The 14,969-nt window shown below is 42.8% G+C and overlaps 1 protein-coding gene across 1 annotated transcript in view; it reads right to left on the minus strand.

The window, feature by feature from the left end:
* Positions 1-3,251: 3,251 nt before the first annotated feature.
* The window catches only part of PSTPIP1 (proline-serine-threonine phosphatase interacting protein 1), a gene marked incomplete at both ends in the record, with an annotated part of 44,836 nt that continues 33,118 nt past the window's right edge, over positions 3,252-14,969 (minus strand). Inside the window, 7 exons of the mRNA XM_080351537.1 lie at positions 3,252-3,383; positions 5,337-5,437; positions 6,096-6,154; positions 7,690-7,774; positions 10,768-10,864; positions 11,488-11,586; positions 14,151-14,230. Coding sequence (XP_080207663.1) covers positions 3,252-3,383; positions 5,337-5,437; positions 6,096-6,154; positions 7,690-7,774; positions 10,768-10,864; positions 11,488-11,586; positions 14,151-14,230 — 653 coding nt within the window. The remainder of the gene's footprint in view (positions 3,384-5,336; positions 5,438-6,095; positions 6,155-7,689; positions 7,775-10,767; positions 10,865-11,487; positions 11,587-14,150; positions 14,231-14,969) is intronic.

A 14,969-nucleotide genomic window follows, 5' to 3' on the forward strand; every position in this document is an offset into this window, starting at 1 on the left:
AGTAGGTGTCAACCTCAGCCCCTTTCTATTCTGCTGTGGTTTGTGAGGGAAATGACTCCCAGTCTTGCCGCTCATATATAATGGAGACATTATGCCTATTTCTTACGGCCTAGTCAAAACTTCTAGAGTTAACAGTTACAGATTTGAAATTGTTTAGCATGAAACACCTGTTGTCTGTTGTGCAAACTGAAGTCCTGCAGTGCTAACTCAAAAAACACTCAGTAACTTCATAGTAACTTCTGTTTAGTTTGTCTGTATATACATACTAACCATAGGCTATAGCTGGGTAATTGGGTTCTCCCCTTGCAGAGCAGCTGGTAAAAGCATTTTCCTTGTCCTCTGGGAAGAGCTGCTTGCTTGTGAAGCCACTCAGAGCCAGAGCACTGGCAGTGTCAGTAAGAAGGTGCTCTGTGAGAGTGCCATGAAATAGGAGCTAACTGGACAAACACACAACTTTGCCACTGTTGGTTTGCCCCTGCATGTTTTTTGGCGCCTCCCTGCCAACAAAAGGTAGTCATCATTAAAGCTGGGACTTACCAGAAGTGCTTATCCAAAAAGAATTTCAACCTAAAATGTTGGAGTTTACTTTAAAAATGCCTCCCGCAGGAAATGGCCCATTTCAGTTTCCCATTTCACCTGAAAATTAAATGATTGCTTAAATGTGTCAGTTTTGTTGCTCAAGTGTTACCAAACTAGAGAGGAAACATTGTTATTAAGGCACTATTATTAAGACAGTAACCTACATTTGACCTTCCTGCTTTCCCTACTGCTGGGGGTGGGGATAATGTGGGTGGATATTTCTTGTTATCTCTGTTCTATTTCTGACAAGTGCTGCCACACTGATAGGGTAAACTGCCTAGATATGGCTTGATAACTGTCTATCAGCCAAATTCTTTAATGTAAAGCAGAGAAATAATGAGAAAACATTGCTACTGCTTTTTAATTTCCTGAGGAGTCTGGAGTAAGCATGTGCAACCCAAATGCTAAGACACTGGGTAGATTTTCAAATATCTATAGCCTCTTGCACTTAGAAAAGTATTTACTTGGCAGAAGAAGAGATGAGTAGAAAGGAAAACGGTTTCCTGAGTTTAACAGCAAAAATATGAAATTATTTGATGGGCTAAAACCAGCAGCCACCATTCTCGCAGCTGTCTGTCCGTGATGCATTTCGTGTGCTACACGTAAGCAAAGATGACCTGTAGCCAGGCCTGAGTACTGCAGGGTCTTGTGTGAGCCTGGCTGGGCCCCCGGAGGAGAGCAGGGTCTGGGCAAAATCTGTGTGTCACATGTAATTAGAGAAGAGGCATCTCAATGCTTTTTTTTTCCTCTCTCTCTTTAATTAAGGTAATATGCAAAATATCTACCTAAATTTATTTAAGTATTTGCTGGTTTATTACAGTTTTCTTTGTGGAAGACTGAGTGTTCAAGAAGCAAACATTAAATCTGTCATACTTTACATACAGCATGAGAGGAAACTTAATGAGCAATGTCGTAGTTGTCTTCAACAGCTACTATTTACAATGTGGTGGCCTAATTGAAGGCTATTGAGGACCAGCTTTCTATCACTGTTCAGTTTGGACGTGGTCACAGAAACCTGTCATTAACATCCTCAGCTTTAATGAGCACTACTGTCCATATAACCTAGTGCCTTAAATGCCCTTCAGGTTCCTGCAGTTCCTGTGCTAATGCAAAGTACTAAGAGTCCTTCAGCACTGATGCAGATGTGCTGCATAATAACTTGAGGAAATGTGGGAAGAACAAGTGTGCCTGTGCAAAGGACTGCAGCGAACTAAAGAAAAAGGACCTGAAGCAATTTTTATTCCCATCTTGAAGCAAGAAATTAGAATAAGGTACTGCATATGAGTCTGACCTTCATTCTATTTCATTTAAGGAATAATTGCATTGACCATTATGGCTTTTTCTTCTGTCTAAATCCCTCTTTGTCTTTCCTGCTGTGTCTTAACTAACAGTTCCTCTCTGCTTTCATGCCTTTTGGGTTGCAATTTGATTCATTTTCATTTACTTGGTTCAGTTTTAAGACCTGAAACCTTGGCAAACAAGGTCATTCTGTCTGCAGAAATAGCATAAAAATACTGAAGAGGGAGGAGTGGCAGAAAGTATCTATCAGTCCCGTGGTAAATACAGTGGCAGTTGGAAATGTTCTTAAATAAGCTAGAAAGACCAGTAGAGCTGAAATCTGTGAAATATAGTGAACCTGCACAGCGTGCCTTCTCTAAAGAGGTTTTGTTGAAGAACAAGCACATTAAAAGTGCCTGGAAAGGAACCACAACATGTCTATGGCAGCGATCCCAGGGACACGGAGCCTGTAAATAGCAGTTAAGAGACAGAAAAGCCCATGGGCAGGAGAGGGGAGGATCACCCAGGTGGGCAGAGGAGCTGAAAGGAGAATGCACTGATGACACGTGTGTGCAGGTTGTGTGAGGACGTAACTGGCCCTTTGGCGCTCAGCGGAGAGGGATCAGGGCAGTGCCGCACTGCTGGAGGCTTTGCCTGTTCGTTCTACTGATGCATCTCAGTCCTTCAGGTACTCCTCTCTAGCTGCATTCATTGTTTTTCATATTTTCATCAGTGACTCTGATAAAGAACAGTGAAGGGCTCCCCATGTTTTTCCCTGGTTACACATGTGCTCTAAGGGGAACTTGAAAGGGGGCTGTTAAAAATAACTTAAGAGAGCTTCTTCCTTGCTTTGTACAGCTAAGACACTGAAACATCAAAGCTATCTGCTTTCACTGTGCTTTCAATGCCACTGTCAAAAACGCTTGCCTGGCCTGTGCAGCGACAGGAGGGGATCCATGACAGAGCATGGCTGCTGTGACTGAGGGTGGCTCACAGCCTGGCTGGAGACGATCCTCCATCCTGGGGAAACACCATGTGCTGCCTTGATCTTTTTAGCGCAGAAGTCAAGTTCTGGACAGGATTTTCCTACCAGATACACCGACCTTTGCAACGCTGGCAGCACAGTGTGCTGAGGGTAGGAAGAACCGTGGTGAGAAACACAAGTCCTAATGTCTCTGAGGTGCAGATGGTTTTTGCAGACCGTGTAGGCCAGGAAGTGCGGGCATAGGGCAGGAGGAAAGAGGAGGAAGACGTGGTCAGTTGGTTATTTCCTGGCTGGTGGTTGTAGAAGACAGTATTATGGGCTGACCTTGGTCAGCTGAAGCAGACCTTGTGTGCTGTTTGTTTTCAGTAATAGAATACATTAAAAGTCTGAGGACTGGGCCTTCTTTTCATCAAAGCTTTTCAAGGTAAGACCCTGGCACAAAGCCTCGCTGCCCATTCCTCTCTGCTGTCCACCACCCATCCTCGTTTTCTTCAATGACAGCTACAATGTCTCCTTCACTGATGTCCAGTTCATCCAGGTTCTGAAAGGAGACAGAGAAAGGAAATGTCGTTAGCCTGAGAGCACAGGGGGGCTACAAGCATGTATCTTTTTTACCCTGCCTTTCATCAACAGTCTGCCAATGCCCTTCTGGTTGGGAATGAGTCTGAAATACCAGACAGTGAAGGACTAAGCATTTACTAAACTGGCTAAATCCTGAAGATCCCCAAATTTCCCCCTCTTCCTAAGCAACCTGACTTCTATCATAAGGGAAGGCTGGAAAGGGTTAAATATGACTGTCCTGAACCAGCTAACCATGACCCTTCTGCACTCTGCAGGTGTTGCTAAATAAAACCCTGTGCAGTTTAATTCCCAAGGGAGATTATAACAGTGTCTCTACTAATCCAGGCCTTAAATACGTCTCTCTGTTCTTTGAATATGCAACAGAGGTGACCAGTGGAGGAACAGTGACTCTTCCTGAGACAGGTGACTTTTATCTCCAAGACAAATGGACTAGTTACCAGTAAGCTATCACTGAGCTCTCAGGCTGCTATCAATCCATTCAGTGGTGCTGTGCTGTTTTCCATAGGAAACCACTTTACTACCCACAGTGTAGAAAAATAGAAAACAGGGTAAGAGAGGCTTTGAGATATGTTTGATGCATCAGCTAAATCTAAATTCAGTGTACCTGAGTAGGTAAGAATGGATTCAAAAAGCAAGAGGCCTCAATATGTAATATACTAAAAGAAGTAACAGGCTATTTTCTCAGCAGGGAAAATCCGTGTGTGTCATATTTTTAAGGCAGGTCCTGGAGTAAAGATCTGACAAAGAGATCCAGCAGTCTCCTCAGGGGAACTGCTCTTAACAGTGAGGTACTTTCAGCTGTGCTTGGATGAAATTTCAGGCAACATATAATAAATAACATATAATAAGAGGTGTCAGAATGCTGCTGTACCTAAGAGAAAGCACTTCTTTCCAGCCCTTTCTCTGTTTTCATAATTTCTCTGGCTATTTTGTCACATGCTAGCATTTTTTCAATGTTGGCTATTGATGGCAGGCCCCTTGGTGTGAGGGTCTCTCTGCACATGAACATAAGACCTCCTGGATGCTGCTCCTAGAGCTACTAAAAGGAACCTTTACACTGACATTTAATTAAACTGTGAAAGCCCCATTAGGGGAGGCTAATGGTTTAGCAAGAGTCCAAGAGGTTCTAGAGTCCATCTGAATAACAAAATATTAAAAGCCTTTTATTAACAGTACTATGCCTGGATGGCTCTGAAGCCAGTAAGAGTTCAATATCCTAGTTAAGGATGCTGCTCTTTACAGCAGCCTTTTGGTACCTGGACCACATCCACCATGATCCTGCAACTTGCAACATGGAAGTACAGGGAAAGAGTGTCTTTTATGGGGATTCATGCCTCTCCAGCATGGAGCACACCCCAGTCAAAGCCAGTGTGTTAAACTGGAGCGGGACTCCTCAGAAGATAAATGAGATCAAATGGAGAAAAGCTCCTAGATAAGCATCTGTCACATTCGTACATGAGAAATCTGTAGCCATGTTCCCTAGGAGACCATGTCACGGGAGATGTAAGTTCAGAATGCACAGTGCTGCATACTTAGCCATCATCCTCTAAAAAAAAATATGTTTTTCTCGTGTTTGCAGTCTCCTGTGTCTCCAGAAGAATGTTGTAACAGCTCAACACTAATTTAGGAGTGATTACACTAATGTGTAATGTGTAATCACTTGCAAAAAATGTTATTGTCTTGAGGTAGCATGGTCTAGTGATGGGTGCCAAGAACTGGCAGCTGGGATTGCTGCCTTCCGTGTGCGACCTTGACCAATAACTCTCCAAGTAACCTTGAGCAATAACTCTCTCTGGCAGTAAAATGAAGGTAGCACCTCCTTCACAGAATTAACACTTGCAAGATGTTTCAATCAACATCATCTATTTTAAATCTGATGCTATGAAATATTTATTTTAAAGCCTTTCATTACCTGGGCTGTGTAGTCATAAAGTACTCTGTAGTCCTGTGACGATGTGATTCCAGCTTGTTCATTTACAAAAATGGATGCATAGACCCCATCTGTTTTCTCTGCTAGGGGGAGGGGAGGGAAAAAAAGACACCACAGAGAGTTCAGTTGCTTACAAATGCATGGGATCATATGCAAGAGTTCACAAATACAAGAGTTTCTGTTCTCTCTCTGTCTGGAGATGTACATGTATAGAAAAGCTGCTGTGAACTGTAGGTAAAGTCTTGCACAAAATATGTGCCCCATTGATTAGATGACAATACACCAATTGAACTTTGTGGGAGGTCAGAAACTAGCTTTGGCCTCATCCAGGTTGGGAAAAATGTTTACTGTGCTAAAGCACAATCCGAATGGTCCAAAGAAGGAGATGCTCTGATTAAACTAGTTTAAAATATTTGCTACTGGTGGTGTAAAGTTCTAGCAGTTTAGTGGCTCACATAGGGAGAAAACTCTTTAAGACAGATGGTGTTGTTCTGAATGTACAGTTACCCCATGCCTAGATAGAGATTTTTGAATATTATATGGATAATTCGGCACTCTAAACTGGGAAATTTGTTTAATGCACATCCAAGGTAAACTGGAATTCATTTCCAGACTACTCTTACTCTTGACTGCCAACATGTGAGTATGTGCTGTACTGTTTGTTCTCTGTGTTAAAGCTTGGTTTAGCAATGTGATCTAAAACAATTGTGTCTGGTAAACTGATTTCCTGAAGAGGCGTACCAGGAGCAGGGGCGCTTCCCGTGTTGTTTTTGCTGCTTCCATGCAGTAGTCCAGAGAATCTGCAGAACCAAGAGAAGCCAACGACAAAATGAGTGAACAGAACTGGGTGTGAGCATTCCTTTGTCTCTGCTGTCTGACTCAGCCTTCCCTCCTGCTGCAGCACTGCGGAGATGTCACCTCTTCTCTGGCTCTTTTCATTTAGGCTCTAGATATATTTGTCTTCAGTCAAAAATATATTTTTAAAATGCAGCAGGATACTGAACCACCAGCCATCAGTAAATTGTGCACAAAATGAATCAGGTAGTATTTTGTTGTTGATCCAAAGGCTCATCGTGCAAAACTCTAATTATTTCACAGTGTTAATATGATCAGAATTATCAGAGGTTTATAAGAGATTACCATCTCTTTAAGGAAAAGCCTGATACAATTTGAAATGCAAAGCTTGTAGAAGGAGCTCCTTTCTAAAAACTATGAGTTTAAGTGAATTACTTTTTTTTTTTTTTTTAAACTCTCTCCCTAGTTATTTTCTATATCACAGCTGGGTACTGGAGAGTAAGTAAAGTGAGAATATGGGTTAGGATTCTCAAGCATAGATAGAAATAGCATTGCATGCTTGAGGCATACTTAAAGGGTTGATTTTTCAGCTGGTGAATGCTCAGTGTTTCTGGAAAATGACCATCCAAACTCAAGAGTTTCTGAAGAGCTCAGACTGAGTTCCTCTCAGCTGCTTGCCCATGCAGAGCATGGTTGTATTCTAAATGCCAGTACAATTGTCTTCTGTAACTGTATAGGATGCAGTATTAGAATTCATTATTATAGAAGATCTGGTTTCTGACTGAGAAATAAAGTATTGGGTATAAACCTTATTAGCTCACTAACAAGCCTGGACCACATTTTAAATGAGATTACAGCCCGCTCCTTGTCTTTGGCGTGTAATAAGGCTTATCAAAATGTAAAGCTCTTCTGCTTTAAATACGATGCCATTCCTATTGTGAAATAGCTATTTTAGTATAAAATATTTAAACAAATAGATCTACTGTGCTCTTCTGCTGATATAACTGCATCCATGTTACAGCATTTACCAGCATAAATGGATCAGAAAAAGAAAAATCGCCTCCCTAATCATCACAGTTATTCTGCTAAGTACTTCTTCCTTTGGTCTAGATTCAGAGAGCGGCTTTTTGTTGTGCTCAGCTGGGCGGTGCAGTAAGCCCCAGGTACTGCTGAGAAAGACGGCTCTCCCAGCCTCGCCTCCCAGCCTGAGTCACCTTTGCCCTCCCCTGAACAAAGCGGTTTTGTTGCTGTGTGCCGTGACTCACTAGGAAAGAGGAAATCACTGAGTGCTCTCCAATGCTGGCCAACTAATTGTCTTATGAACTCATCCTCTGTCTCTCTTCCCGCTAGGCCATGGCAAAATTACCCTGACTCTGGTTTTAATAGGTTTACTTCTTCTGTCAGGTTGTATTTATTGATACGTAGCTGCCTCTTGCTGCAATGAAGGAAGTAATAACTTTCCAGGTCCTGTTTCGTGTCATCTTACATTGCTGTTTATACAGAGAAATACCTATTCTGAGAACCAGAGTTTGCCACTCACCTCTTCATCATTCCACAAGTCTGGTTGGGACTGCTGTTTCTTCTGCTTGGTTCTCTGCTGTAGTAGTCCTCGTATCCAATTGCATCTGAAACAAGGCAATAAGAATGATGTTCTAATAGGCAAAATGTTTTTTCTCCACACCAGAATGCAACTGCAGCCATCAGGGGCTGCCGGAGCAAACTGCAACACAGCACCTGTCTGCGCTGCCTGTAATGTCACTGGAGCAGCTCGGGGAGACCTGGGGACTCGACAAATGCTGTTCAAGTGGTCGTAAGCAGATATGTCCTTGGTAGAAAGGCATGCTTGACCTGAGATGGGCACAGCCAAGGTCCTGAAGAACCGCACTGAGAGCTGTGGCTAACCCTAATTAAGAAGGCAGTTTCCTCCATGACCATTTCCTCTGTTGCCTTCAAGCCCAGGATTTAAGGGAGCAGAGCATGGTCATTGTGAGCCTGGGACCATGTTCTTGATACAAATGGCTGCAGTGTGATTTGTTTCTTTTTTTTCTTAATGTATTGAATCAGGACTTTTTGTCGGAACTGGGGAGATTTCTGAACATTATTGCCAGCAGCAATAATGAGCAATTTCCTGGTCTCTGCTTATGTTTGAGTGTCTCGCTGCCTCCAGCGCCTGAGAGCTGATTTGCTGTTTACCCAGAGATATTTGGTTTTTGTTCTCTCAAACACAGTTATGTTACAGTTCCTTCATTCTCCCCTATGGTGTCATTAGGGGTGAAATTGAGACCATTTCCGAGTCAAGCTTTACAGATGAAATAGTTACAGATGGATTTATGTATTTTTCATCTTGTAGCTCCCACTGTAGTTGCTTAGAGCTGGTGGCCACACACCTTTTCTGCCTTCTCTGTGTTCAAGTCAAACACACACAAGTGAAGTCTGTGATGCCCTATTATCTCAGTTCTGATACCAGCGAATTAAGAAAGACCTTTGGCTAAAGGTTGTGTTGGCGTTCTCGCATCCGGTCAGACAAGATTGCAAACAGAGCAGGCATGTACAACTAGTGAGTGTGAAGAATCCTTACAAATAAGATTTTCACTAACTAGGGACCAATTTAAGGGTCTCCTCTTGCCTTTCTAGATTGTCACCTTGGTATAGTTTCTAGTTTATAATGCATTGTAAGATTAGGTAGAAGAGGGGAGTGAGCAACAGCATCAAGAAACCCAAAGGTTTGGTTATGCTGGTCTCCTGCTGCACAATGCAAAGCCACATCGGGTTTCCTCCTGCATTTTGCAAATAATGAAAGAGATCAACAGCTCGCCATATGCTACTGTGCAAACTCATTAGCCAGGGCTGTGGAGACACTAGGGTGTCACTGCCAGAACACATCACCTTCTAGAAGGTGGCAAAAAAAAAAAGGCAAGTCTGTTGTTTCTTTGCCTTTCATAAAGCTCTCAAGGGTTTCTCCCACCTATTTCTTATTAGAAATGAGTCCTGACATAGCCAAGAGCTGTTTGCAGAAAATTGCCTAGGCAACTGAAGAATGAGAAATCTCACATATTAAAAAAAAAACCAAAACAAAACCCTAGCTGAGAATTACAAATTTCTTAGTATTCAGAACTTGTTTCACACTGTTGTAAGGCGCAGTTCTCCCTTGTGCCAGGGAAAATGTAGTTTTTCCTTGGGAAGTGCTCCTATATCGATGAGTTTAAATCCTCTATATGAAGAAGAATAAACTATAGCAGCAAAATGGCATCCAGTGCGCCAGTATCACTACAGCAGTTTAAAAAAAATTTCCCAAATCCCAGTTCTTAGTCACCATAGGTGTAATGACGGACAGGCTGAGTGCAAAACAGCCTCAGCGCAGTGTGGAGTGAGTGGCAGCATCCAGCTCTGCCGAAGGAGGTTCCTTGGGGGTAATTGCTGCCAGCTCTGAGCTCTGCTATGAAATCAGAGGGGTGTAAACTCTGCTGTATGAGATTATTATCCCTTGGGACTGGGCATTCCTACTGCTGGTATTTGCACCTATACTGTTCTTAGCATGCAAGGTTTTATCAGTGCTATGCCAATATAGTTTATTCCCCACTCTGGATGAAGTCAGCTCTGTCATTACTGCTGAGGGCTTGCTAAGGGGATTTTCTCTCTGAGGCAGCAGTAGTAGAGCAGATAGTGGAATTGCAACAGCATCTGTGCACAGATTTTTTAAAAAATGGAGGAAGAGATGTTTTCAGCATAGATGTGTATCATCAGCTAATGAAGAGATGAAACAGGGATTTTTCTTTCCTTTTACAAAAGCTGCAAATCTTTGTTTACTGCAGCAGCTGCACAGAAGCGCAAGCGTTCACTCCTTCTAGAACTGTATTGTATTGCATGTTGAAGTAAGAGGGTGTGGTTTGTGTTTGGCCATGTGAAACGTCAGATAACCTCCATTCTGGTGATGAGTTTGGAGAACTCCTACCCTGGAGCAGTGTGTTCTCATTTTACAACTTGCTCTTAGCTCTTGCTCTCCCAGTCACCATTTCAGCCCAGAGTTTTTGCTCACTTCAATTGGTGAGCAGGCTGCTTTGGCTTTGATGTCTGTGAACCTTACATTGCTTTTGCATACTGGAGCAAAGTCAATTTCTTTCAAAATTTCCCCCAGCTAGAGTCTTGCCCTTAGAGCAACAACTTCTCGAGAGGAAAAAAGATGTTATTGTCCATTGGGCATGTGGAATAAAACAGAACACAAAGTCTGGTCTTCTCTGTGTTGCCAATGAATAGGCAGCATCTCTGTCAAGGGAACACCAGGGTACAGTTACACGATAAGTTGGCTCTGACTTGTCACCGCTGCAGGAAATGGAGGTTGCCATCTCTGCAAGGCAGGTTGCCACCTCCTTAGCAGTGTCAGTTCACTTTTTCCTTTTTGGGGGGTTATTTTTAACGTGGATCACTCAGCCATCGCACTTACAGTGCAGCCCAAGGAGCGGTGGCAGCGCAGCGAGTGGGCAGCGAGCCGCGGCAGAGAGGAGTGAGCAGCCGGAGCAGAAACTCCTCCAGCTGCCTCCCCCTCGGAAGGACGCGCGCTGCACAACGGCCGCTCAGCCTAATGGGTGACTCATCTGACAAGACCAATAGCAATAATTACCTGGAGGTTGTGTTCCTGTCATTTTAGTCTTAATGAAGTAGTCTATGTCTGACTCTACCATGCAGTCCTCCAAGCTTACCCGAACCTCTTCATACAGCTACAAAACAGAATCCAAGCATTTAATTTAATTTTTAACATTTCACATCGAATTAACAATTAATGCTCTTCTGGTATATTCCCCATTAAGAGACACTTTGTACTTGGTACTGTCTGACCTGGATGGATCTTTGGCCTGTCCCCTGTACAAACATTCTTGCACACACAGTTGTTTATTTGTGCTCTGGCTATTCTTTAAAGAGAGGAGGATGAAGGCAATCCAGGGCTTTTAGATGCAATAAAGAAATTAATAGCAGGAAACAACCATTCAAAGTCAACACTAGTGTCATTCTTTTTGTTTTCCAAATTTGAGGTGGTGACTGGATGCCTTTCTGCACCTTGTGCCTGAGCCCAAATATACTCAACTGAGCACTCTGGTAGCTGGAAGCATTCACCAACAAACTAAGGGGAGGAGATGTCTAAGTGTCACCAAGTGTGACACAGACTGTCTACATCCAGGCATTTGTCTGGTTTACAGCTCAAGGGATAGATTAAGAATATTCTCTCCTCCCTGAACACACACAACAGCCCATTCACTGGAGCCAGCGCACACAGAGAAGAGCGCGTTGTTAGAGCACTCCTGCTCGTCCTCCGCACATGAAGCTGCATGGCAGGTGCCCTCACCTCGTCATCCTTCACACACTGCATGGAGAGCTGGTTGCAGTGAACCCACAGCGAGTTGCGGAGAATGGTGATGCGATCACACTCCTGGAGCTGGAAGACCTAAAGCCAAAAAGGAAAAGTGATATTGCCTCATGGTAGTGATTTATTTGCATCGCAGGCACTGGCAGGCCTGGGGCTTCTCTGTGACAAGTTCATATGCCTGCAAACTGTTCGGAGGGATCCTCTGTAAAGGACATCTTTTCAGCTACTGGAGAAACTAAATCTACTTGTTTGTGCTTAAGGATTTGTTTAAACTGATTGCGCCAAATTGAAATAAAGCAGGAGAAAGGAATCAGTATCTGAATTTGACTGCTACCTCTACTGCCAAGGATTTCAGAGTCAGGGTCCTGTCTGCCCATCACACTGAAATGTTGACATTTAACAGATCATTGGAGTACTGTCATGAAACTTGTATTTGTGTTAGAGGTAGGGCCAAAAATATCCATCTCTGAAAATATTTGAGGCTCTCTGTTCATGTCTAAGGTTATTTTCATGGCAATGAGACGGCATTTTTCTTTCTTCAGAGTTTACTCCCTTTCTTCATCTGTCTGATTTTTCTCGTGTTGTTGCACAGCTTGGGAAGAATGAGGGGGGAAGAGAGGGGAAGTGTGAACCGAGCTGGGGGAAGAGGCAGATAAACTCTTTCTTCAAAAACTTTAAAAAAGAAAAAATACCACTCAGATCTCTAAGTTGTACTGTTATAAGTAGAACATCAATTTTTGGTTTTCTATGAGGTGTGAAAAGCTCAGATGCTTCCAGCCATCTGTTTCCATCTCCATTTGCTAGTAATTATGTCCAGAACACCACAAATGTATACAATATTCAGCAGAACATTCAGTTGGGTATGCTGCCTGCCATCTAATATCTTACCGTCATGGAAAAAAAGTCTGTCAAGGGAGTCAGCTGGCATTGGGACCAGTTTCTGAGAGAAAAAGCTTTTAAGAGAAGCTGAAAGATGGAGAATGAGTATTTCGATATCTATTCTGAACAAAAAGCCTACGGCTGCAGCCTATAGCCCCTCAGGGGCTGCTGAAATAACATGAGAGCTGACTGGGAATTTTCCATGTAAATGGTGTCCTGTAATAATGCAGCTCTCAAAGAGGGAAGTGTGGTGATGCTGGGTTGTCAAGCCCTTTGCAAAGTCCGCTGGGTGTTGTGTTAGACTATCCCTTGTGCCCCGTCGGTTTGTGCAACAGACTGCTAGCAGACATGGGCATCTCATGCCAAGGAACGTGGCGCAGCCCCTTGTGACGAAGCTTTTGTACTAGTTACTAGTTTTAAATGCCTCAAAAAAATCTATCAGGTCTTCTGTCTGCAAGTGCTTTTAAAAGAAGGTGCAAAGATGCCCTTCCGTTATGCATGGTTGTTTGAATTAAACAGCGGGCAGGCCACAAGCTCTGAGGGCTATTCAGAATTTAGCCATATGGAAGAAATTAAGTGGCTTAGGTTGTGGAATGCTTAGTTTGTTGGCTTTTTAAGATGAGGGAAAATGTGCATCTTGGGAAAATTAAGGCTTGGCACAATTTCAATGGGAAGTCTGCTGTGCCAGCCATGGGACTTTCCAGTCCTTCCAGATAGGGAATGTTTAAGAGGAAGTAGAGAACTGGAAAGCTGTGCTCCTGGCACTTTATTTTATGTGGAAATAAGGCCTGCAACAAGTAAACATAGCAAAATCATACTTCAGCAGATGGTCAAATGGATTTGAAGAGTTAATATGACCCAATGTGTAGCTGACTTGGGTGTCAACCAGTTCCTGTCAATTGTTGTGCAAATCTTACTAGCCAAACACAAATCTCCTTGTCCATCCTCAGCAGAATGGAAATAAGAGGCTTTCCCACCCACCACTGTCAATTGAAAGATTACTCCATGGCAGAGGACAAATATTCTTGCAGGTAAATAAAAAGTGCTATGTAAAATAAGGATTCAGAGTGGCCTGGGTATCTTTGCTCTCAAAATGCTATGGTACCTGCTTTTTTAGCTTAGCAAGAAAATTGTATTTTTAATCTCCATTAAGAACAAACAAACAAAACCTTTCCTGCATTAGAACAAGAAGCTATTCTGGAAGCCTCTTGCAAAACACAATGTAAACGGAATCTTTTGTTTATTCATTTTTAATAGGTTAATTGAATTCATGTTTCAATTTTGGAATTCATTTTATAAACAAAAAATGAATTTTCATGTCTACATTTTTGTTTGTTTTCTACTGAAATTAGATTTTGTCACAAAGCAGTTATTTGAGAAACCACCTTATCTTGGCTGTGATAGATCATCACTAAAATAATATATTCTTATGTTAAGTTGTGGGTAAAAACTGGCAACAACCACTTGCAGATAGATTGTACCAGTTCATATATTGCTCTTCTTCTCACACCTCTGCACTTATTCCCCTCCTTTGTAATTACAAACACATGCTGAACAAGCAAGGAGAGCGTAAGCGAGACAGCCAGCAGCTATGTCTAAATCAACTCTAGCTTCTGCAGTATTTTCACAAAGACATCTACTGGGACTCCACATAAAGCAAACAGCAAAACCCTTGGGACAGCGTCTCAGGTCTTAGACTGATATCTGCAAGTAGGATAAAATAAAGAGCACACAAATATATTGCTGCAAAAGTCAATGTTTACCTCGCAGGTTTTGATATGTTCCTGTTCCCACTCTGTCCTGACCTTATCCAGCTGCTCAATGTTCTGTTTGTACATGTTCTCTGTAAACACAGACACACATAATAGAAATCAAACAGTTAGGAAATCATACAGGCTTCCTCCTTTTCTTCCTATTATGACTGCTGTGGTTCTTAATACTTTAGGCCAGTGGTTTCCTAAAGTATCGCAAGAATGTGTGAGCTTGAAACTGGTGGGTTGTAAGCATATTTTTGTGTTTTGTTTGTTCGTTTGCTTTGCAACTTTATACTATAGAAAGGGTGGTTTGCAGATAGTCTATAAACTTTACAGTAGGGATAATGCAAATCAGAGATGAAGAGCCTGGACCTCGGCCAGGGTGCTTGGGCACTGAGCATCCTTAGGCTTGTTCTGTGCTGAGCCAGCCAGGTGCGCCATGGAATTTAGTGCAAACTTTTACATGAGCAGTGAGGGACAGGTCTGAACTCATGCACCAGCTCAGAGGCCTGCAGGCCTGGCCTTGTGGACATACGTGGTGCTTCTGGCTGGAGAATGCTACCATGCTTGTGTCCGGCGTTCCTGGGGACTGTCTATCTGCTTTGGGTGGGCTGGGGGCAATTTGAATGTCACTCTTCTGTGCTTTCAAACCTGCTATAAGAAGAGCTTTCCTGGGTGAAGTCCCTAAGGAGATCACCCGTAACCTTTTTAATGAGGGCAGGAGACTCATCTCCACAAAGAAAAGTAGAAGTAGATGACTATCAGGTTGCCAGTCTTTAAAAGCTTCTTTGTTAATCTTTGGATAGGTGACTTTCAGAAACCTGACTT

Source organism: Nesoenas mayeri (genome assembly GCF_963082525.1).
Source record: "Nesoenas mayeri genome assembly, chromosome: 11".
NCBI lineage: Eukaryota > Metazoa > Chordata > Aves > Columbiformes > Columbidae > Nesoenas > Nesoenas mayeri.